At 31.9% G+C, this 25,996-nt stretch overlaps 1 protein-coding gene across 11 annotated transcripts in view; it reads right to left on the reverse strand.

The window, feature by feature from the left end:
- Nucleotides 1-164: 164 nt before the first annotated feature.
- grh (grainy head) overlaps nt 165-25,996 on the reverse strand; it is a 423,741-nt gene continuing 397,909 nt past the window's right edge. For 4 of the 11 annotated variants that reach the window (XM_073956299.1, XM_073956293.1, XM_073956294.1 and 1 more), the window contains 7 exons: nt 20,389-20,487; nt 8,824-9,003; nt 8,498-8,625; nt 8,190-8,373; nt 7,177-7,287; nt 2,938-3,002; nt 165-2,578 (listed from right to left, as the gene is read on the reverse strand). In XM_073956299.1, the coding sequence (XP_073812400.1) occupies nt 2,452-2,578; nt 2,938-3,002; nt 7,177-7,287; nt 8,190-8,373; nt 8,498-8,625; nt 8,824-9,003; nt 20,389-20,487 (894 nt within the window). In that variant the 3' untranslated portion in view covers nt 165-2,451. The remainder of the gene's footprint in view (nt 2,579-2,937; nt 3,003-7,176; nt 7,288-8,189; nt 8,374-8,497; nt 8,626-8,823; nt 9,004-20,388; nt 20,488-25,996) is intronic. The other 7 variants (XM_073956301.1, XM_073956295.1, XM_073956300.1 and 4 more) reach the window with 3 other exon arrangements.

The raw sequence follows: 25,996 nt of genomic DNA on the forward strand, positions 1-25,996 counted from the left end.
GAAGGGGAATTTACAATTTTTTGTTTTCAAAGAAAGGTAAATAAAGATTTTTTAAAAAATAAATTTAAAGCAACAAAAAAATAAAGAAAATTTTCTAAGAAAATGAGGAAGCCGTGGGGAATGTTTAAGGTTTTGTTTTAGTTTTTTTAAGAAAATAATGGAAGTTTTTGTTCTTTTGTTACAATTATAAGTATTTATATTTACAATATTTTGTGGGGAGTTTTGTAATATTTCCAATATACCTCTCATGTGGGGATTGGTTGTTTAATGCTTTAATGTTTGTTCATTTGTTGGTTTCTTTTTATAACAATAAAAAATTATATTTTGTGGTGATTTTTATTGCATTTTTAAGATTCTTGTGTGGTCTTTGCTTTGTTTCATAAAGAAATGTTTTGAGTTTTTCGATTGATTTCTTTCTCCAAATTAAGCATCAATTTTTAATTGAGATCTTATATTTTTTAGAAGAGTTAAAAAAGAAGAAGACATTTTTGTTTTATTGGAAGCAAAATTAATGTTGGAATGTTTCTTTTATTTATTATTTAAAAATTGTTTTTTTTTAACATTATATCGAAAAACACAGTTGGAAATAAAATTAAAATTAATTAAAAATTAAAAAAAATTGTAAACAGTATTTTGTGGAAAGACTTAACATTTAACTCAGCTGTATCCAATGCAATCTTATCGTATTGAATTAAGAAAACATGATTTTATTTTAAGATATTTCTTAAATAAAGTGGTGATTTTTTGTTGTAAAACAATAACAATTTTTTCACATTAAAACTATTTGTTCATATTTATTAAGAGTATTTTTGTAATATTATTATCATTAGTTATTTGTAAAGAGGCACCCGTTCTAAGAAAATGGCTAATATTTATTATAGGTAAGAGAGTGTTACCTAAAAAGCCTTAAAGAAGAAAAAAATTGATACCTCTTAATTTGTGTTGTAAAAATTAGCATTAAGAAATAATTTCCAATTTAATATATTTTCTTTAAAATGTTTGTCTAATAATTTGTCTTTATTTTTATTGGTTTGGTACAAAAGACTTAAGACACAAACGTTACTGTGAGAGCCAAATGTAAAGGAGCCACTCATTGCAATGGAGGCAAATGTAAACAAAGAGACTTGAGCAACTGGATATCTCTTGGTTTGTCTTAAATTAAAAGACTTAAGACACGAACGTTGTTTGTCTTGTTGGAAAGTTGAGCGCACTTGCACAGTGAGAGTTTGAGTTGTCATCTTCTAATACAAAAGACTTAAGACTCAAACCTTTTTGTGGGAACCTACTACAAAAGTGTTACAATGCAATGAGAGTATAACAATTAAATTGCAAATAATCTTAAATCAATAGACTTAGGACACAAACGTTGATATTTTAGGAAATTTCATAACCTTGCATTTGGTATAATGTCTATATTAATTTAAGATTTTGGAATGAAAAAAGCAACCAAAATGTGAAAGAAAATCTCTCATAAGGATGATAGCTTGGTTAAATTTAATTATTTTCAAAAGACTCAAAACACAAACTCTCTGAGGGTAGCTGTGGCATCTACACTGGATGGGTTAGTTTTGTCTCTGAGTTTTATAAAACATAAGACTTAAGACACAAACTTTATTATGAGAGTCTGTTGTTTACAAATTATCAAATTCGAATGTAAAAAGTTGCTTAAATTTGAAATATTTCAAAAGTATTGGGAAATTAAAAATTGTCTCCAACATCGTAGACATTAGTCGAAGAAATTACATTAATTTGGAAATTACTTCTTTTTGTTTCTCCTCTTTCTTGATTTGTTATTACTTTGTGTTTTTTTGTTCTTGTTGTTGTGTTTATCATTATAACTTGTTACTATTGGCACTTAAAGAATCGGTTAATACAATATAAAAAAATATCTTTACTATTATTACTGATTACTTTTTTTGTTCATAATTTGTGTTCTTTATAAATTATTATAAAAATATATATTGTAATTGCTGCTATTATTTAAATTATTATTTATTTAAACAAAAATCATAAAGACACATCAATCTCGTTTATAAATATTTGTTGTTCTTGTTGTTTATCATTGGACTTAAAATCTATTTTCTTGTATAAGCAAACATATGCATATAATTTCCTCAATAAAAAGAAAATATTGTTTTAATAGAAAACTTGTTTTTGTAACCTTTGATTTTGTGCATAGTTCCTTTTGTGGTTGATGTTGATGTTTTTGTTATTACTTGCTTGCCTGTTTACGCTTGGTGAATAGCAAGGCCCAAAAGGGATTATTATGCTCGGCTGGAATTCCTTTTAGAATATATGGCTATTTACAAACATTGTTGCATTTCCAAGATATGTACTTTTTTTAAAATAAATTATTAACTTTAATAGAAAACATCCTCCATTGACTTTGGGGGGCGGGGGGTTTTGTTGAGAGTTTAGATTGCCAAATTGTTGTTAGCATTGCTGGCACTATCAATGATTTTGTAATTCTGTTAATGTTATATCATACAATTCCTCTTCGATTTGTTGGACTTCTAATAAGAAAATGTCCTCATTGCAATAATATGAAATCATATCATCATCAATTTTCGCCGTAATCCTATAAAGAAAGGTAAATACCATAGATATAAGTTAAAAATAATTTAAGAAAAAAAATCTATAGGAATTTTAAAAATTTAAAGAAATTTTTAATTATAATATAATAAATTAAATAATATAATAAAAATTAACAAAAAATTAAAAATTATGATGATTTTTGTAATCTATTAAATGACATTTGGTTTGTTGTGTTTGGAATCATGCCTTTGTTTTGCTGCTAACTACAAAGCTTTTCTTCCCCCCAAACCATTGGTTAGTATATTTAACATTTATAAGTTTTATTTTTTTAATTTGTTAATATAGCCTTGTTTCTGTTCTTGTTGTTGTTGTTGTTAATTGTGGTTGGTTAAAAACACTTACCCCTTTTTATTTGTTCGATATATGTTATTTATACTCGTTGTTGAGATTTTATATTTATTTTCAATCTGTAATTGAGAAAAATGAAAGAAAACAAATATTGGATGATGCGTTTGTTTCGTTTTGTTTGTTTGTAGAGTCTTGTTGACGGATGATTTTTTGTGTGTTCTTCTGTGCCTGTTTACCTACTACTTTCAATGATCGTTTACCATAGATGCAACAATGTGAATATATAAAACAAAAACTCATACATATTTTTTTTTTTTTTGATTTTTTTAAGCTTTAAAACCAATTGCAAATAATGTTTTTTAAATGTCAGCCAATTAATTGTATTTTTTTTAATAAAGATAACTAATTTATTTTTATTTTATATAACAATTAGAGAGAAATATATTTTTTGCAACAAATCGAGATCCTAAAAATTAAATACTTTTTGAGCTTAAAAAAAAAACTGAAAACCAATAATGAATGAAATCGTGAAAATGGATCCAAAAATACATATACATAATTCTTTGTAAACAGAAACCAAAAAAAAAAATTGCTCGTGGTTTCGATCAACTGAGAGAGCCATTAAGAGAACTAAGTTATAATGGTTTAAGTGAGGAGAAATATCCAAAAACCTACTACACAAAATGACATTTTATACCGGAGAGCTGTAATGTTAAGGAGGAGCTACATTAGCAAAAAGCCTTAAATAATGTCCAAATAAAAATTTTCCATTTAAATTTGTATCTATAATTTGCCTTAATTTTAAATGATTTGGTACAAAAGACTTAAAACGCAAACCTTATTGTGAGAGGCCACTGTAAGAGTGACAAATATTCAAAGACTTAAGAGACAAGATTACATTTTCTACAGGAGTGCTTAAATTTAAGGCAATTTTTGACAATAAATGAGCGTTGCTGGAAATAATTCGTGTACTGATAAGACATTTCCTTAACTAAACAATTGCAAATTAAAATAATAGTGGGCTAGCAATACCTTCGAATATCTAAAGCACTGATCTTTAAAAATCCACATTCCAAAAATATTAAAAAAAAAAAAAATCCACGTTCAGTGTTCCAAAAATATTTAAAAAAAATATATTTCAGAAAATATGTTTTTTTTTAAATCCACATTAATTGGTCTGATAATCGTTCCAAAACATTTTTAAAAAATCAACATTTAGTGGCCTTATGTTTGTTCCAAAAATATTCTTTAAAAATCCACGTTTAGCGGCATGATCCAATTTTTTTTTTTTTAAATCCACGTTCATTGCTCTGATAGTTGCTCAAAAAATATTTAAAAATTTACGTTTATAGGTCTGATTGTCGGTAAAAATATTCTTTAAAAAACCACGGTTATTGGTCTGATAGTCAAAAAAAATCTTAAAAAATCCCACGTTTATTAGTCGCTCAAAAAATCACCAAAAAAATCTACCATAGTATGAAGGGTATATTAAGTTTGTCATTCCGTTTGTAACACATCGAAGTAATCATTTGCGACCCTATAAAGTATATATATTCTTGATCAGGATAAAATTCTAAGACGATCTAGCCATGTTCGTCTGTCCGGCCGTCTGTTGTAATCACTCTAGCGTCCGCAATAATTGAGATAGAGTGCTGAAATTTTGCACCCGAGGGTCTTTTTCCATAGGCAGGTTAAGTTCGAAGATGGGCTATATCGGTCCACTATTTGGTATAGCCCCCATATAACGGTAGCTCCGGATTTGAGGTATTTTGACGTTCTTCGCCACTTTTGCAGACCGAATTAGCTATAATTTGGCACTTAGGGTTCCTTATGATCAACAAACTTATATCACAAAGGATATGGGCATAGGTCCATGTTTTGGTATAGTCCCCATATAACGGTATCCCCCGATTTTCGGTATTTTGAAAATTTTAGCCACAATTTTTAACCGAACTATCTGCAATTGGACATTTGTTGTTCTCAGTGGTCAAGAAACATCTCCACGGAACATCGTCAACATAGGTCCATGTTTTGGTATAGCCCCCATATATCGGTACCTCCCGATTTTCAGTATTTTGAGAATTTTAGCTACAAATTTTAACTGAACTAACTGTAATTTGATATTTGAGGTTCTCAGTGGTCATGAAATATCTCCACCAAACATCGTCAACATAGGTCTATGTTTCGTATGGCCCCTTTATAACCGTACCTCCCGATTTTTGGTATTTTGAGCATTTTAGTTACAATTTTCAATCGAACTAGCTGTAATTTGACATTTGAGGTTCTCAGTGGCCATGAAGCATCTCCACGAAACATCTTAAACATAGGTCCATGTTTTGGTATAGCCCCCACATAACGGTACCTACCGATTTTCGGTATTTTGAGAATTTTAGCTACAGTTTTTTACAGAGATAGCTGTAATTTGACATTTGAAGTTCTCAGGGGTCATAAAATATCTCCAACGAAACATCGTCAACATAGGTCCATGTTTTCGTATAGCCAATTTTTAACCGAACTAGCTGTAATGATCGGTATTTTGAGAATTTTAGCTACAATTTTGTCTATTCAATTCAACATTTAGTGGTCTGATTGTCTTTCCAAAAATATTCTTTAAAATCGACGTTTATTGGGTCTGATGGTCGTTCCAAAAATATTTTTTGAAAATGCATGTTCAGTAAAATATTTTTAAGCTGCATATATTCAAATAATATATCGCAGAAAACCTTTCTCCCTCTACACCAGGGTCAGGCACCATACTTTTCTATTGGTATCTATCCCTAATATTAAGCCAGCGATGATCACGATATTTTCCATTGCATACTTTAGGGAGTTTTATTATGCGAATGAATGTTTTTTTACAATTCCTGTTGTATGAAGAGAGAAACTCTCTTAGGGCACGTGTACAGTGTTCTGCCTGAGGCGAAAACGCACACAAGTACTAATGCAATGACAACAATGTTAGCCCCCTAAAGTAGCCATGCTTTTGCTCTTATATCGACACCTCCAAATAATAGTATGCTAAGTCTGAAAAGTGAGTTTTGCAGGAGAAGCTCTCAAAGTTTACAGTTTTCTTTGACCTTCTTTGCAATGCTAAGTAAACATTTGTTTATAACTTCTGTTCGGATTGACCGATCATTACCAAAATTTGACAGAATTTAAGTTAAAGGACGTAAAATGTAAAAATGTAAAGAACTTGAAAACATGCTAAGTCGACTTAGCATACTATTGTTTGGAGGCGTCGATATGTTCAATGTACATTTATTGGTATAAGACTGTTGACGGATGTCTCAGAGAGTGTTTCTCTCCCCATAGTCACAATTCACCTAAATGAAAAACCACGAACTCACACAATAACAGTTCCCTAAAGTATGCAAAAGAAAATATAATATAAGACTTGCGCTTTTCTCTCTATTTCTCTGCCGAAACCAGCCCTAAATTAGACTTCGGTGTCTTCTAGTGAATTATACCCTCATTTTTATATTGTTTCTCTCTCTTGTTTTCTTTTTCTTTAATATCCTTCGTATTAACTATCCTGTGACAAAGTGTACTGGGCAAAAATAGGTCATGAATTGTGCATCAGTGTATTTTGTTTATGATGAATTATGAACTTGAATGAGAAATATTTCAAGACTAAAATATATTTCAAATGACTATTTTCTAAGGCAACTTAATTAAGAAATTATGAAATATTTAATGAATGCCGCTTGCAATCATTTGCAATTGAATTACTTTGGCCAATTTGTTGTTGATGGATTTTTCTCATTCCTCTATATGGACACCCCACAAACGAGTACAATATTTGATTAAGATTTTGTATGAAAAAAAAAAACATAGCAAGTGTTTACCACAATGTTGACAGTAGTATTACAATGTGTTAGACAAACATATATGTATGTATGCAAAAAAAAAACAACAAAGTTGTGTGATACTAAGTACTTGTTGATATTTTGTTCTTCATAATTATTAGAAAACACTCACACACAGACAAACATATATGTAGTTTACACCACCATGGTTAAAAAACAAACTTAGTAGAGTAGTAAAGTGTATTCTAATTTTTGTTGTTGTTGCTGTTTTGTGTGTGCAAAATGTATGTAAGAGGAGTAGTAGGTAAGTTGATTAGTTGTGTTTAGGTGTTGTTGGCGATGCTGGTTTGTTTGCCATTTTAGTTGAGTTGGTGGCGTTTGGTTTTTGTTGTTGTTGTTGTTTGCATTCAATAGAGAATACTTATGATTGGAAATAGAAACTCATAAGTACATTGAGTCTAGAAGTACACAACATAAAATTACCTACTTCGTTTTGGTATTGCCACTGTAATTCATTGTCCAGTTGCGGTGGTTGTTGTTGTTGTTGGTGGTGGTGGCTATGGCTGGTAGTTGTAATGGTGGCTGTGGTGCACTGTTGCTGTTTAATTTTTTATTGTATTTGTTGTTGTTGTAGTTTGTTCCCCACAGAAATTAATTAATATATTAATTATAAGAAAAACACTTAAATTATTAACCAGTAGTCAGTTGTTGTTGGTAGGTTGGTTGTTGGTTTTATCCATTTTAACAGTATAAAATGCATTAAAGTGCTTTATTAGCAAAATTGTGTGATTGTTGTTGGTTTTATTTGTGTGTTTGGTGTAAATGCAAGTTGGTGCTAATGATGGTGGTGTTGTTGGTTGGTTGTGCTACTGTTTGGCACTCAGTTTTTTTTTATGATTGTGGTATTTCGAAATGTTTGATGAGTGGTGACTATGAAGACAATTAAAAGACCTGATCTCTTGATAATGATTTAATTTTGATTAATTTGGTTATAACAATTAATAGATTAAACTAAACAAAACAATGAAACCCTGTGACTAATTCGTACATTTTGGTTTTTCTCACTAGAAACGCTAGTTTTAGTTTTATGCGGTTTATATCTTGAAAGGCCAATTGTGCTAAACCAAAATGAACAAACAAAACGAGTTAAAAAAGTTAATATTTGTTTTTGGTGGTGTTGATTGGTTGGTGGTTTTTTGCAGTTGGTTGATTGTTTTGAAACAAACCCCATTGTTGTTGTTGCGGTTCTTTTTTAATTTGATATTAGACAAATATTTATTAATTGGCGATGACATTTTTTTTGGTTTTGGTTTTAAAGTTATGAGTTTTTGTGTTTGATTTTATATTGATATAATATTTTTTGGTTTTTGTAGTTGTTGTTGTTGCCAAACTATTAATGAAATTGAATTGGTAGGGACCAGCAGAGTAGACAGACAATAGAAGAAGTTGGGTGGGGAGGGAGGGAGTTAGGAAAAGGGTTGTGATTTTTTTCAAACTTACCGCATTCAAAAGGCCAATGGTGGTGGGAGGCACAACATGTAGGGGGGTATAGACATCTTCATTTTCCTGTCTCACATAAAGCATGACCCTTTCACTGGTGGGTGGAGTCATGCGGCCACGTTTCATGGGTGGTCCAAATTCACTCATGGCCAAACTTTGATCCAAAATGTGATCCTTTTTGTCACTACATTTTTTTTAGGGGGTAAGAAAAAAGAAAGGAAATAAAAAAAGGTTGGCAATTAAAGATTTGTTTTTCTCGTGTTTTTTGTTTAGTTTTTATTTTTGGTTGATTTTTACAATATACTCACGTCTGCATGTCTGGTGGAAAATGATTGTGAAATTTCAATGTTGGCGTTGCTACCTTTTGTCCATGCAACAAGAACGGTGAGGCACCCTTTAAATCACCCGCCCCATCAGTCTCATGGCCATAGAAGCCCTGCGAAGAATTACCAAATTGAGTGTTATTGTTATTGTGGTTGTAATAGACATCATGATTGTATTGTGTGGTTGTTAAAGATGTTAAATGTTGCGGAGAAGTTGCATTGGTAGTGGTATTATTGTTATTGTTATGATTTGTTGTTGAGATTATTACAGATGTTGCAGAAGAGATATTATGATGCATTTGATTTCTTACCTTCTCCAAATCGTCGGCTGGTGAAAACAATACCGGCGGCTTGGTAAGATCTTGCATTGAATAAAACTCTGAACGATCGGTAACGGGATGATATAATTCATCTAATTTTTTGCGGCCGGTAGCGGTCATTTTGCGTTTAGCCGAACGCCGTTCTTCATCACGGGTTTTACGCTCAGCACCCTGGAAAGATAGAAAAGAGAGAGAGGGAAAGAATGAGAACAATTATTTAAGGAATGATAAATTAAAATCAAAGAACCCTAAAAGTATGCTGTGTATGATATATTTTATGCTGAGAGAATTGGTGACATTGTGTGTTGTGTCTTAAGTCTTTTGAAATGATGCCAATATACATATTTTCTCTCAAATTAGAGAGAAATAAGGATGACAAAGCATAAAACCTAAAAGTATGCTATACATTACGTGTTGAGGTAATTGTTTCAATTGTGTTTCCGTTTAAATCTTTTGAAATTATGACAATATATTTTCTTCCAATTTGTTATGAGAGAGATGATAAAGTATACCTCCTAAAAGTATGTCATTCATATTTCTTCTTGTGCTGAGAGGATTGTCTAAATTGTGTATGTGTCTTAAGTTCTTTGTAATGATGTCAATATATTTTCTCTCAACTTGTTTTTGGAGAGAAAGTATAAAACCTAAAAGTATGCTATACATTATGTATTGAGGTAATTGTTTCAATTGTGTTTGCGTCTTAAGTCTTTTGAAATTATGACAATATATTTTATTCCTATTTGTTTTGAGAGAGATTATAAAGTATAGCTCCTAAAAGTATGCCATTCATGTTTCTTTTTGTGCCCGAGAGGATTGTCTAAATTGTGTTTGTGTCTTAAGTTCTTTGTAATGATGCCAATATATTTTCTCTCAATTTGTTTTTGGAAAGGAATGTGAAGAGAAAAATATGTAATTGAAACGAAATAAGGGAACCACGGTTAGTTTATTCCTTCTTTTAGAAAATAAGCAATAAATAAGTATTTCTCAAAATAATTGACCGCTTCGCCATAAGGTCAGGCAATTGAATACCAAAACGAGCAAGGCCTTCTGGGACGGAAAGCTAAGGAAGATACGTTTGGATGGGCCCAGTTAATAGTGGACTAATGGAATGTATTGTAGAGCCTAAAAAAGTCTATGTATCATATAATCTTTTTTCAATACCTTGTCTCTGTCATGTTTCCTCGTGGCTTTTGTCATATTTCTTTTAATTTTTTTTGCTATGTAACGAAACCATAAGTTATTACGTTTTAACAACCCTCACATTTTTTACTAAATCACTGTCCATCAACGGACCATCTCATTGCTGACAACATGCTGGCTGGCTGTATGTTAAATGTCAACAGAAACAACACCAGAAGCATTGGAAACGATTCACTATTAAAGAGCTTTCTTTCCCTAGGCTGGCAGCAGCAGCATCTTCGTTTTTTTCTTTCTTTCATACAAATCCTTTATAATTAGATGCGAATCAGCGAACACACTTCTCCCGACAAGATGCAAAGAAAAAACAGAAAGATGACAGCCATGCAACAGAAGTTTTATCAAGCGGAAATGCACATGTGGATGAGGCTTGCAGGAAAAAAAAACAACAACAATCCAAAGGAGATAAAACGGAAAAGATGCTCCAACAGCATCATGGACATTACAATTAAATAAAATTGCCATAGAGAAAGATGAAACATAATGGTAATGGTGTTGGTGGCCATGGAGCATGCTGACTTAATACCACCATGCCAATCTAATCCATCTGCATAAGGCGGCAATAAATCTCTAGGAAAAAAATAAATGTTGAGATTGTTTTTATTATTTGCAAACAAATAACAGCAACAAGTGTAACAAAACAAGGAGGAGGAGAGAGAGAGAAGAAGAAGGTTCTGTAGATGACATGCCAACAATTATTATTTGTTGTGGTATTTTTTTGTATTTCACTATCTTCGTGCAAGGTTATCATTAAAATTTTGCAATGCTTTTGAGAGCCAAGCGAAAGGCAATCATAATTTGAAAATAAAATTATAACAGCAGCTGTATTTTAGATACATATCTGCGCGAAGAATGAGAGCAAACACCCCAACATCAAAGCTACTTATGTGGCTAATAGTTTTCGAGGAATTGCTAATGAAGCGTTTAAAAATCCATGAAGAAGCAAGTGTGAAGTATAATTCTCGAGCCATAAATTTCCTACAAAATTTCTTTTTTCCGCCTGCTACAATTCATGTATGACCAAACCAATCGAACGTTGGTTGCCTTGCGCACTAAAATAACAAAAAGGTAACACAAATCTATTTTATTCTAACATATGGATGGCTGGATTGTTGGTTTGGTTAGCTAACGGTATAAATGCTAATGCCCGACACTATCTATAATCGTTAAACAACAACAACAACAACAACCACAACAACAAATGTGGCAAAAGGAAAGAAATCAACAAAGCAACGGAAGCTTATGGCAAAGCCATACATCCTGCCTTTGTTTGATATAAAGATTTTTCTTTTCTCTTAATATTAATGCAAGTCCAGCTCCTTGGCGTTGCTTGTTGTTGCATGGTGCGGGATGGCTTAAGCCTATTGACGTTGAATTTCCTTAACATTTGTTGCGGAATTTATAGCTTCATGCAATCGAGAGCGATCGAGTGCAGTAAATGATCTGACACGCATCTTTTTGTTGTTCATGTTTTGGCCATGTGCAAAAAAAAAAGAAAGAAGAAAAAATAGCTTACTGCTGTGGCGGCATGTTAGGTGAAAGATTTCAATATCAGTTAGCATACATATCGATTGTCTGTAGATGTGCAAGTTGGAGTGTTAAACTATTTTAAGCCATAAATTTTAAAATGTTTAAGAAAAACTGAAATAGATCTTATGTGTCGGGTATTTGTTTTTTCTCTCTTCTTCTGCTTTTTATTCTTTGTTTTATCCTAGGGGAGGGAGGGGATTTTGGCACATGGACATGTCTATCTGTCTTTTCATCTATAATGTATAGATTTTGAGGTTAGTTCCTACTTTTCTTTTGTTTGCTTGAGACATAGATATTTCCACAAGAAAAGAAAATTTTATTGGAAAAATTTAAGGAAATTTTAAAAGGCGAAGTTTTGAGATTTTTCATGCTAAATAGCCTAAGAAAGTAAGTTGCATTTAAAACCCATATATCCATGATTGAATTTGTCATAGCATACATAAAACAAAAGACTTAAGACACACGCATGACCAATGTAACAAATACACATTTGCACATTTACCTAGTAACCAATTTTTCGAAGCTTTAATTAAAATTTGTTGATGGCTATCCCCATTACTAGAGTGAAAATAAATTTAAATTTTGTAATTTCCATAAATTGTTAAAAATCCACCTCTCTCCACTCATCATCATATGTATTTCCCCAAAGAGATGACCTATCCACAACTCTCAATTCACAGCAAATGGAAAATAATGAATAACATATTGATTTTGTGTACACCTGAACATCACAACACTCCGTCCATATGTTGTTTTTTTAGATTCTTTTGGTTACTCATTTTGAGGATTTTTGTTGTTGTTTAAACCTCCAAGAGGTCTATCACCTTTACAAAGATTTGCGTAATTATTATAAGCCACCATCATCAGTCGAGGCAGCAGCCGCAGCATCTACGATAGGTATGAATTTTAACAATAATCAGAGATTACTCTGACTTATGACCAACAAACAGCGTATAATGCAGGGGGTGTGTATGTTGTTAGAAGTCAAACTGATGATGGTTTTCCTAAGAAACCAAAAAAAAAAAAAAAAAATAGGCAGCAAAATAAAATAGACAGCCTGCCACCAGCATCAACGTAATATGTTTGAAAAAATAAATGTTAAACTTGTTGCCTGTCAGTTTAAAGTCTAGGCAAATTATTTTTTTTTTGTTCGTTCGTCCATCTTTTCTTAATTTATTTTGTAATGGAAAAAATAGTTACGTAAATCATGTAAAATTAACAAAAAAAAAAAAAAGACAAAGATGAAATAGAAAAACAATTGGGACCTAAGAGGAAGAGAAACTTCATTGTAATGAAAACAAAGAAATACCAGGAAGATTATACGAAAAACTAGATTTTTTAAATATAGTTTTTAGTTAAGAAGTCAGGAAATGTGATAATTTTTCCAAACTTGGACCAAAACAACTAAAGTTTTATCAAGCGGAAATGCACATGTGGAAGATGTTTGCAAAAAAAAAAAAAAAAAAAAACCAATAACCCAAACGAGACAAAATGCAAAATATGCTTCAACATGAAGAACATATAATATAACAAGGGAGACTTCACTCATATCAATGAGTGCACCCCCATTCATATTAGCTCAATGATTTGGAACCTACTGTTTATTGCCGAGTCCGAACGGCGTGTCCTAAGACACCACTTGTAGAGAAGTTTTACATGGCTGAAGTACTCAGGAAATGTCGCCAACATCACTGAGGGGTATTTTGCCACCGTTGAAAATTTGATGTTGCCTGGCCTGATCATCGAACCGACGACCTTTAGCGTGCAAGGCGGGTGTGGATACCATTGCACCACGGTGACACATATGAAGATCATTACAACTGAATAAAATTTCCATGAAGAAGGATCGATGACGAAAAACCACATAAATTAATAATGGATTTGGTGTTGGTGGCCATTGAAAATATGCCTTCAATATCATATGGCCAATCTAATCGAGCTGCACAATTATTAGTCCTAGAGAGGCTATACCAGAAAGAGAAAAAAGGTTTCTGTCTTAAGTTTTTCATTTTTCTCATGATTTGTTATTTTATGCCTATTTTAATTGTGGTCCATCGTTTTACTCCCTAAAAGAGGTTTCTGTCTTAAGTCTTTTGTTTTTCTCATGATTTGATTTTCTATTAAATCTGTATCTGTAAAATGCTCTCAGAGAAGATTTTTCTCTCCAAACAAAATTCGATTAAATTACAACTCCTTAAAGTATGCAAAAGAAAATATGGTGCGTATACCTCAATTAAGGCGACTGTTTAAACTGCTTTTGTCTTAAGTCTTTTGTTTGCGACAAAAAATTCTATTTGTTTCTTTCTCTCTCTCTTCATAACTACTGTTATTTTGCAAAGACAAGAAGTGTCAGCGATGTCTTGCTTCTCTTGCCTTTGCTAAACAAAAGTAGTCATGAAGAGAGAGAAAGAAACAAATAGAATTTTGTTGTCGCAAACAAAAGACTTAAGACAGAAGCACTTTAAACAGTCTCTTTAAGTCCAGGTCAGGCACCATACTTTTCTATTGCATACTTTACGGGGCGTCATTGTGTGAGTGCATGCTTTTTCAATGGGTTGAATTGTGTGTGTGGAGAGAGCAACGCTAAATGAGCGCACACGGGCGCCTAATTGCCTGACCTGGCTTTAAGTAGTCATGACGAGAGAGAGAATGCGACAGATTTTAGTCACAAATATGCACAAAAGACTTAAGGCACAAGCACTTTAACCAATATTTGATTCAAAACTGGTATATGCACCATATTTTCTGTTGCCTATTTTAGGGAGCTGTTACTGTTAGTTTTTAATTTATGTAATTGTGTATGGAGATACAAACGTTCTTTGAAAGCATGATTCTCTTTTTTTAACGATACCAAAATAAAAAAAAAAAATAAAAAAAAATTATGACAATGTTAGGCAATGGGGCTCATATTTGTAATTATGTGTGTACAAATTTCTGAAGTACACAATTCAACTAATTGAAAAAAAAAATGGAACTCACACAATGACACCCCTAAAGTATACAATAGAAAAATAAGGTGCTACTATTGATGAAAAAAAACAAAAGACTTAAGGCAGAAACTTCTTTTATGGAGTAATACGAAGAATATAGAATAGTTAAAATATGAATGTATAGAATATATGAATATATAGAATAGTGAATGAATATATAGAATATGAATATATAGAATAGTTAAAACATGAATGAAAAATCCTATTAAATACTTAAGGTAAGCAGAAACTTCTATATTTAATTTCTGGTGATACAATGAGTCCCCGCTTAAAATATTCAAAAAATATTTAAAAAATAAATAAAAATCTTTTCTCTTCTAAAAATCTTTTTTTCTGCCCGGCAAATATTGTTTATATTTCCCAAAGGATGCAATCTAATTAAGCAATATTTTTTTATTGAAACTACTACATATTTCCATAACACTCAAACTGAGATTTTATTGGTCTTATTTTTCTCCAATTTTATTTCTCAATACCGGATATTGGCATTTTTTTACCACTACCTCTAGTTAGTGTGTAAGTGTTAGCCGTTAAATGAGACATTTTCATTCATACACAATTTCACACTAAATTCTATAATTTATTATGATAAGAGCGCGGATAATATCCCCACAAGTAGAAGCTCTACTATATTTTGTGTGTCTTAATGAACTACAAATGTCAATTTTGGTTAATTATAAAAATATGGGTTTTTGCTGACGACGACGGCTTTATCTTAAACTTGTTTGCAAATACGGTTGCTACATTGATTAGGAGCTTATATTTAAATTTCCGGTTCTCTTGGGGTATTGTAATGAAAAAAGACAAAACTCCAGAAGAAAGCAATGCTAATTACACAATAAAAAAGGATGGAAATGCTTTGTAAAGATAATCACAAAAATAAAATTGAATACCATTTGAAGTAAATCCAAAAAAGTAGATTAAGTTGAAATTTTTTTAAATGGAAGCCAAGAATCATTTTGGTCTAATTGTGACTTTATCTATCCGAAGGGGGAATAAAACAATTTTTTTCTTCTTCGGGTAATTGCTTTCTCCAGTTTGTTGGTAGTTTTTTTTTTAATTAATTGAAAATCCATTATAGTTTCATTTAAACAAAAAGCTTTTCTTTCTTGCTTGTTTCTGTGGCTGTGTTTTTTTTTTCTTCAAGAGATGAAATGTTAAGATCATCAGGCCATTAAATGGCCATTGATGGCCAATAAAACAATAAGTATGTGTTGTTGTTGCTGGTGACTACAAAATGCCTTTGCATTTTAATATTGGGTGTGGTTTAGTTAAATGCTTTTGAAAATAACATGCCAAAGACAATTGAAGACGAAGAAGCAGAAGACAACACAAAAACACATTAACTAAACAATAATCAACAGCAGTAGCCGCCGCACAAAGATAATGTTATACTTTCTAAAACAGCAAATGAATCAGCCGAGCCAAGCCAAGGAAAAGGAAGATGAAAAAGAAAAAAAAAGAATTTCTACAAAACAAAAACAAAGTTGTGAATGGCCATAACTGAAATAAAGCTACTGTTGTTATATAGTGGCAGTAAGTATCCAACGATTTGAGGCTTTGCTGCATTTTCCAAACCGATTGTTACTGCCTTATATTATTTTATTGGTTTCTTCTTATGGCTGGAGGCTGCCAGCCAGCCAGCCATCTCACAAGCTCTTGATAATATTGAAGGCTATGCGCTAATTTGAATTCAATGGAATTTTATGAAATTACAACAACAGCAACATACCAACCATAATAAACACTATTATAAGAAACACAAATTTAATTGATAGCATCACCAAAACGTTGCCGGGCCATATGATTATTGGTTGGTTAAATTACATATGCACGAACATTACAGAAAAATAAAAAAAAACTAAAATAAAACTCAATCAAAAAAGGAAATAAGCCAATAACAAAAACAACTCAAAAAAAATGCCATTGATTTTGTTTTTGTTGTTTTATTGTTGTTCATCCCATAACGAAGAAAACTTAATATTAACATAACTGAAAATTTGTAAAAGTTAAATTTCATGTTAAAATAAATGGGGCGAGATTGCACGTTGACAACAACAACAACAAAAACAATAAAATGAGCAGAGCCGAAATGCATTTTTTGTAATTTTTTTCTTCTTTTTTTGAGGACAATGAATGATACATATTTTGGCCTTTAGAGATCTTTGCCACCACTATCATTTTACATTAAAAGGAGTTTGCAAAGATTTTTTGCTATGCATTTTGGGAAAAGCCCTTAAGGCCTTAACCGTTAAAAGTTGGTCGTCATAATGTTGCTGTTAATGTTTAAGGCCAAAGGTGCCTTGTTGTCAGTGCAAACACAAGGTTCACATAACAAGTGCAGCACAACACATAGCCAGCCAGCCAGCCCTCCTTGGGCTTGATGTAACCTTTCAAAGGAATCCTTATATTGAGGCTGGCACACAACAAGGGAGATTTTAACACTTCATCTTTAAGGTTGTGGCATTTTTTTTTTGTAGGTTACTTCTTGATTTCACACAAAAACCAAAACCCGGCCGGCCGGCAGGCAATAACAACAGCAACAACAACAATAGCAGTTACCAGCGTCATCATAAATGTAAAAATCTTGTATTACTTTAGTTTGCGTAATACCTACAATCAAAAGGGAAAGGGTCCCCTTCATTCAATAACGTTTTCAATGTATGGAACGACAATGAGATGATGTTGGCAGTTGGCTGGCTGGCTGGTGGATTTCTTGTATCGATTACACATCTATAAAGGTTTATTGTATATGTTTATTGTTGTTGTTATTTTTTGTATGTTATTACGCAGCAAGCCGCATGCGTTATAGAAGTGTGTTCATGATGTGATGAAGTAACACACACACACACACATACACTGATCAATTCCTTTGAAAATAAAGGTAGTAAACAACAAAGATGTAGGGTCCCCCTTAACAAAGCGACAATCAAGTCTCATGCATGGCACGCTATAATGAATTGCATTGCCACCACACAATCATCTGAGGGGGACCTACACAAACCCTATGTAAGCTGGAGGAAAAAAACTAACAGCCACACATTTGCGTATATTTCTTAGAGTAGGCTCTAGCAATGTAAGAAAACAAAAACAAACAGAAAACCAATGAAGCATTAAGATTTCAATAAACTAAGCCATACACACAAACGCACACACATGGACACACATCTCAACAACAATAAAAAAACCTATATATCAATCTAAGCAAATGATATTCTCAATGACGCATAACAAAAACAAGTGGGTTACCTTTACGAAAAAAAAATCTGATATTTGTTGTTATTTGTAACCAAATGGATGGGGGGGGGGATTTTTTTGTTTATTTTCTATTTGTCCCTGTGTTAATTCGAAACGAAACAGATGAAATGAAATTGCACATATCTATGTTAATTTAATACATTTAAATTTAAAAACAAAAAATTCTAAAGAAACTGTATCAAACCACAAAGAGCAGCAGTGAAAAAAAAATCCCAAGTGATAATGTGGTTATTTTAAAAACAATTTTAGCTGCGAACAACTTGAGACACATACTAGTACATTGTATTTTTCTTAAGAAACTGGGATTTTTTTTGTGGTAAATAAAATATCAGGAAAAAATTTCCAAGTACATTAAAACAAAACTAGATTAAAATACTTGTGCTGAGAAATGCATAATTTTGCTATTGGCTAAAATGTAAAAAAGTTGTATGACAAATCAAAAGACTTAAGACAGGAACATTATTAATTTGGAAAATTTTTAGAAAGCAGTTCTTGGAACATAGCTTCATAACATATCTTAAGGGATTTTAGGGAACAGAAACCTCACTCACAAAATGATTTTAAAAATTTAATTTATCAGAATTATGGGCAATTTCTTGAAGTCACTGTAGGCAGATATATAATTGAAAATATACTTTAGAGTCACATGAGATAACCAAACAGACATAACATTAATTCTTTTAATTCTGACAATCATAAAAATGTCGTCAACTCATTTTTCAAACATAATTTAACAAAAAAAATAATAATAATAATAATAAATAAATAAATAAAAAAATAAATAACGAAAAATTCCAATTTTTTTCATAGTGGTTTGTGCATGACCTTTTACAATATTTGAATGGAATAAACGTTATTTTAGTTATTAGTAGGTTTACGTTTATCATTCGTGCAACAGGAAATATTTTTTGAGAAACCATTTTTTTTCAAAAAAATATTTTTGTTTAAATTTATTTGTGCGTGATTTTTTTTATATTCCAATGGAATAAACGTTATTTTAGTGATTAATAGGCAAAAGTTCATTCATTCGTGCTACAGAAAATCGTTTTTGAGAAAAAATGTCGAAAAGTCATAACCCTAACGACCACTGGAAATGAGGCGTTTATATATCTCTTTGATTGTTAAGGCGATATTGTTAATATAAATGAATGTCTAAAGAGATAAAACAACATATCGCTCATTACCTCAAAGAGTGACACATCTCAAAAAATAGAGTTTCGAGAAAAACGCGTTTTAAGTTGCGATCGAAATTTGACTTCACAAATTAAAAATGTTATTACACAAAAAATAAAGTAACTACTTGGACCATCTTTTGTAAAGAGCTTAACAGATATCAGTGCTAAATTTCTGTGCAATATCAAGCATGATTTGAAGTGTTTTAGTGGTTCATAAACTCAAAAAACTTTTTTGTTGAATTATGTCAAACCCGTAGGAAATGAGCTGTATCTTGTTGAGTTTTAGAGATATCAACATGAAAATTTGACACAAGATAAAACAGAAGTTTGAGAAAAAATAGAAATAGTGTGGAGGAATAAGTACAATGTTGAAAGAGCCATATCTGCTCTTCCACTCCTCGCTCTCCCTCCTCAATCTATTCAAAACTCAATGTTATTTGTGATATTTCTCAAGTCCTCTTCAAACGGTAAAAGTAGAGTAAAAATCTAATTGAAAAACCACGTAATCACCCAATAACCTCTCCTAAAAGTATGCTAAAGAAAATATGGTACCAATCCCAGATACATGCAGCCATTGTATTCGCAGTTGTTACCGATCCACGAAGATAAGTGGAAATAGTATCTCTAAATCAGAGTGAGGCAAGAGAACTCCCACTGTTTTAAAACCAGACAGAGTCAAAATGTCACACTCGTGCTCTCAATGTACATTTTATACTCCAATTGTTAACCCAGAAAACGCATTTTTTGAGTTATGTCACTCTTTGAGTAAATGAGCGATATATAATAAATTTTAAGAAATGTTTAAGAAACCATTTTGACAATAAATATAGTGCTATTCCTCTATGTTTTCTTTTGAAAACTATCTCTGGAACTGAAGAAAAAAAATAAATATTTCCATCTTTACAAGAAAAATCATAAAAGAAAAATTTCAACAATTTATTTGCTGCATTTGAAATAGGAATTTCAAGAATTAATGCTTTGTGTCAAGCATAATTAAAAATTCTCATTTAATTATTACTTTTTTAACTAAATCCCTTTTCTTTAACCCAAAAATCCCTTAAAACCCTTTTTGTGCTTATCAACATAATTTTTAACAGCATTAAAATAAACAAAGCAGGAGAAGCAGCAGCAGCACAAAAAAAATCACAAAACTGTCTTCCCTTTTATATTAAGCCGACTTAAAATTGCCTGTCCGAAATGATGGTTTTGTTTTTGGTGAAGGGCTTTAAAATTGATGTCATGCATGTTGTCATTTTGAAATGGACGCCTACTTTGTAGGCCCTTCTTCCCTCCCAAGAAAACAAAAACATGACACTTGACATCAAGGAAATGAAAGCATACAACACAAGTAACAAAAAATTAAATTAAAAAAAAAAATGAAAAAAAAAAACGGCAACAGCACTTACCTTATCGCAGAAAACTTTAATTTGACAATAGCCTCGATGGAAGACTTGTGTGTCACGGGGATCTTCAAAGGTATCAATTTGTATGTGTAATGGTAGACCCTAAAAATGAAAACAAAAAATAAATAAAAAATAAGTAAATAAAATGAAAATAAAACAAATTAAAAAAATAATATTATGAAATATTAAACTAAACTAAAATATAAAAAAATATGAATATATATTATATATTTTTTATATACATATAAAGATACGTTTATATGTCAGAAATATTTTTATACATAAAATAACTATTTTTGTATGTAAAAATATTTAATAAACAATTTTTCCCAGTAATAAATTAAAGTTGTTTTAATAAAATATTAAAACAACGACAATTTTGACTATTTTGAAAAACAAAATAGAAGTCGTCATCCCAAATAAAAAAACGCCAACCCTCCCAATATTTAAAACCCCTATTTGTTGTTGTTAGTTTTCTTATCTCATTTTAAAATCTCAATTTTATCTAAACCCATAATCACAGCTCTTGAATATTGAAAATTAAGTTTACGATTTTCTAAAGTAGCAACTTCCGTTGCCTTTGGCAACAGCAATCATAAATGTCGCTAATCATTTATTGCCTGCCATTCGACATTTGCCATTTGTTTGAAAAAAAAAAACAAAAATAAAAAACATTGACAGAAATCAATAAAAAAAATAATAATTGGAATTAGAGCAAGCAATTAAAATTGTTTAAAAAGTGCTTGCATATAAAATATTTTGCAATCGAGCAAAGCACTTTGACATGTTTCAATGAGAGAAGTGGAGTAGGGCAATGAAATTTGATGTGAAACAAAAACAAAGTGAGTGATTTTTTTGAAAGACTTAAGAAACAAACACAAAATGCCAATAATTGAGAGATTAAATGTGATAGGCAATCAATTAGCAAGAGAGACATAAGAAATTTTTTGCAAGAACAAAACAAAAAAGAGTAATTAATAAAATTGACTCTCATTGCACATCAATACTTATGACAAAAACTCAAAGTTCCAAGTCAGTGGGAGGAATGAGAACAATGTTGAAAGTACTCTATCCTACATCAAAAATATCTTGTTAAAACCCATTCAATCAAACCACAAATACTCCCTAAAGCATTGATGCTCAAAATAAAAAAGAGAGTAAAGTAGTGAGAGAATCACAAGAAAGTTTGTATCAGCATTTAGTGGTTGCTAGACCTGTGACCAGTAAACATGTGGCGGGTGTGTGCGGTTTTGTTCAGTGTCCCCACTAAAATTATGCGTATATCCATACACATGTTTACTTGTCGGCTGCTCAACGACGACTGATTGTTATTCTCACATACGTTAACGTATATGGATGACCTTGGCTGCCCCTAAAGTATGCAAAAGAAAATATGGTGCTTATCCTTGCTACACAAACAAAGCCATTGCATTTGTGGAGGGGGAGTAGCTACATAAGAGATTTATTGAGCACACAACAAAAAAGAGTAATGGAAATATTTAAGGGAATTTGCATATAACTGACTCTCTTCATGTATCAATGCTTATGACAGACACTGAAAGCACTGAAAGCTTCGTTGAAGGCGTTGTGACTCACAATAGAGACCTTGTTCTCTCAGTGAACGTAAATTTATTCACGCTCACAATATGTGTGGAGAAAAAAACTATTTGTTTCTCAGCTGAGCAGTCATTGAGGAAGGGTGTGTGTCGCTTTTTGTCTTCTGTACACTTATCGAAAAGACTGAACTGTCCATACGGAGAGTCATGGCTGTGACACTAACCAGTGTACGTTAGTATAGGTTGCCTTACTCTGGTGTGGAGGAAAGAGTACAATGTTGCAAGAGTTATCTCTTCTCTCTCCCTCCTCTCTCTAGTCCTCACCAAATGGTAAAAGTAGAGTAAAATTCTAATTAAAAAACCACATAATCACCCAATAACCTCTCCTAAAAGTATGCTAAAGAAAATATGGTACCACTTCCAGATACATACAGCCATTGTATTCGAAGTGGGTGGTTGCCGATCCATTCGATTGATGCACTAAGATAAGTGGAAAGAAACTATTTTCTCTAAATCAGAGTGAGGCGAGAGAACTTCCACTAGGTTTTTTAAACCAGGCAGAGTAAAATGTCACTCACACTCGTGCTCTCACTGAACCTTTTATTCTCTAATATTTTTGGAGGAAATAAAAAGACTTGAGACACAAACTATTTGTGAGATTCTGCAATATAAACAATTTAAGGCACGAACTTTTTAATTCAATTTATGGAATATTTTTGAGAAAATCAAAAGACTTAAGACACAAACTTTTATAAGTAAAAATAACACAAGATTTTGGCAAAACAAAAGACTTAAGACACAAAAGTTTTCTACAGCTTCCACAATATAAACGAATTAAAATGCAAACTTTCAATTGAATTTAAGGAATATTTTTTTTGAGAAAATCAAAGGACTTAAATCAAAAACTTTTTGTGAGATTCTACAATACAAACGATTTAAGACACAAACTTTTATAAGTAAAAATAACACAAGATTTTGGCAAATCAAAAGACTTAAGACACAAAAGTTAACAACAGATTCCACAATATAAACGAATGAGAAATGAGAAAATCAAAGGACTTAAATCAAAAACTTTCTGTGAGATTCCACAATACAAACGATTTAAGGGACAAGCTATCGAAATAATAATCTTGTAAAGTAGGATCAATTCTATTCAATGTTTTGGAATAATTTTGAGAAAATAAAAAGACTTAGGACACGAGCATTTTGAGAGAATACACTTTATAAAAGATTTGGGGAACAAACTTTTAAGCTTTTTGGGCTGAATTGGGCTGAATTGGGCTGAATTTTCCAACAAATATTAATTAAAAAAAAATACTATAAAAGTTTCGAGTGTGAATTTGAGAGAATCAACTTTACAAACGATTTGGGGAACAAACTTTTAAGCTTTTTGGTCTGAATTTTCCAACAAATAATAATTATAAAAAATTACTATAAAAGTTTCGAGTGTGAATTATCATTTGTGATATATAAGTGATTTTTATAAATATGTAATATGTTTTCCATGAATAACTTGGAAGACTTATCTTATATTCCGATTCAGTTCATAGCTCAGCGATATCAAACCATATGTTTATTACCGAGTTCGAGTGGCGGTTGAAGCATAGCTTGACCGATACTACTTATGGCGATGTTTTTCATAGCCAAAAATACTAAGGAATTGTGGCTAGCAAATTTCCGAGAGGGTTAGACAGCGAAAGACCGCAAGGTGGTACACCTAGAAAAGGAAGACCTAGGCTCGGATGGAGCTAATATATGAAAGACGAGCTTTTGATTTTCAAAATTGGGGAAGAAAAGTAACAACTGGAGAAGAAAGGAAAGCTATTCCAAGTTCGGCTTCTACAACAAATGTTTTATAGAGGCCAGCTAAGAAAGTAATTCAACCTTGTAGGGTGGAGTATCGATGCCAATACCTTATGTTGGTAAAGGCGTCGGCTCAAGTCTTGATGATTTGGATGAATGGCATACAAATGGAGTAACCATATTCTTGGCTAGTCAAGGAAAATACATAATGCCTCCCAATTAAATTAAAATTTTAAAAAATAGGTTTTCATAAAAATAAGAATCAATCATATTTCCTTTTTCCAAACCTCTCTCATTTATTTATTCCACCTTCATATATTATATGTTTTATTTTATTTTTTTTTTAATTTGTCACTTTTTCACAATGTGGCCCACTTTAAGCAGCAGCATTTATTGTACAGCTAGCATGTATTTATTAACGCCTTCATGACAAACAATATACATTAAATTGCCAACATAAATCATTAAAAGACAAAAAAGAAAAACTCTTGTCGTTGCTTAATTTATTAAAGAAAGAAAAAAAAAACTAAAAAAAAAAAATAATAATAATATATATAACTGTCCAGACAATTTCGTGCTGGTGGTATTGCTCTAAGCGTTGAGTGTGTGTGTTTATTTGGCTTAGAGGCAATCTTTTTGGTCTTGTCATAAATGTAAGCACATGAAATAAAAAAGGCGTTGTTGTAACCTGATCGAAGAAGTGTTAAACTACATGATATTTTGCTAGCCTAAGCTTTCTATTAGTTTTTCTCTTACTCGAAACAATATCTCACGCATTTTTTGTTAATTTTGTGGTGTTGTTGAAGATCTAAGGCAAACATTTTTGCGTTGGTTTTTTTTCGTTTTTGCTGCTTTTGATATCAAAGCCTTTGACCATAGCTTAACCTAAAAGGAAAATGTGTTATTTGAGTGAGTTTGTGTGTGTAGTATTGTGGTTTTAAAGGAAACAACGGCTTAAACATGTTTTGCTATTATTTGCTGCCGCATCTGTCAATAAAATATCGATTTAACATTTGCCTTAACATCATGTCGCACATGAAAAGCATAAAATGTGTTGTTTGTTTGTAAAGCAACGTTTAACAGCATACAAGCATGCAGCTTGCAGCCAGGCAAGCCATCCAAGCAACAATCACTTGGGGTGTTTGTTGTTCATTCACTCCTTTTTGCCATAATATTTTCACGCATCGTAAATGTTAAGAAATGGACAAAAGCGACACTCCACCAATAACAACGAAATTAAATCAACTTGGCTTTTTGTTGTTATTGCTGCCATAACAAACACGCCATTAAGAAAGCAAAAAAAAAAATCGAAAAAAAACAAACGAGTCTACTCTTGAAATTTTTAATAAATTTCCAATACATTTTATTTCTTAACAGCCAAACAACATAAAAACCAAAAACAAATGCAATCTGTCATGTATATATGACGCATGACGTTACAAATGGACAGACGGACGAACGGTCGGTCGGACAGACATTATGCGGACATAAAATCAAATGGACGGACAGAGCGGGACATTACCATGGGATATATAATATTACTCTTGTTGTTATTTTGCATGTCTTTGTTACATTTTAGCCACGACAATATAATCATGTCTCCTATAAAAGCGTTAAACAACAACAACACCACCACCAGCTCGACTAGCACCAGGTTCAACAACGACAAAAGATGAAATAAATTGAGAATTAAAGTGAAAAAACCCAACTTCGAAAAAATTATTATTAATGACTTATCAAGTGGGCGCTTTGCATGTTGCAATACAAAATATATAGACGACAATATTTGTTTACAGGCAGACAGACGGAAACGCATACATAGATACATATATACATACATGCTGATCAAAAGATAGCAATATGAATGCATAAAACAACTCCCAACCAAACAAGACAACCAACACCCTGGTGTAATGAATGAATGAAGAATAAAGGGGAAGATTATTGTGGCATTATAACCATATTTTAGCAGGTGACAAAATTCAGAGCAATTCCACCAAGGCTGGCTGGAGCAAAGTGAAATTCATAACGCAAAAATAAATTAAAGTCCATAACTATGGCTATGGCAATAATGATGATGATGATGAGGCCTGATTTAAGTTGGTATTGGTTGGACATTTGTTTGTTTGCCTGAATTTGATATCATCCAATGTATATTGGTCTTGCTCTTGGGGCTTGGGTGGAGTTAGGGAAGTTGATTTTATTATTTTTATTGTTATTACTGGGGTATATGTCGAGCTGCATGCAACATT

The sequence above is a fragment of the Musca autumnalis genome, unplaced genomic scaffold, assembly GCF_047663935.1.
Source record: "Musca autumnalis isolate F117 unplaced genomic scaffold, ASM4766393v1 scaffold_5, whole genome shotgun sequence".
In the NCBI taxonomy this organism is placed as follows: Eukaryota; Metazoa; Arthropoda; class Insecta; order Diptera; family Muscidae; genus Musca; species Musca autumnalis.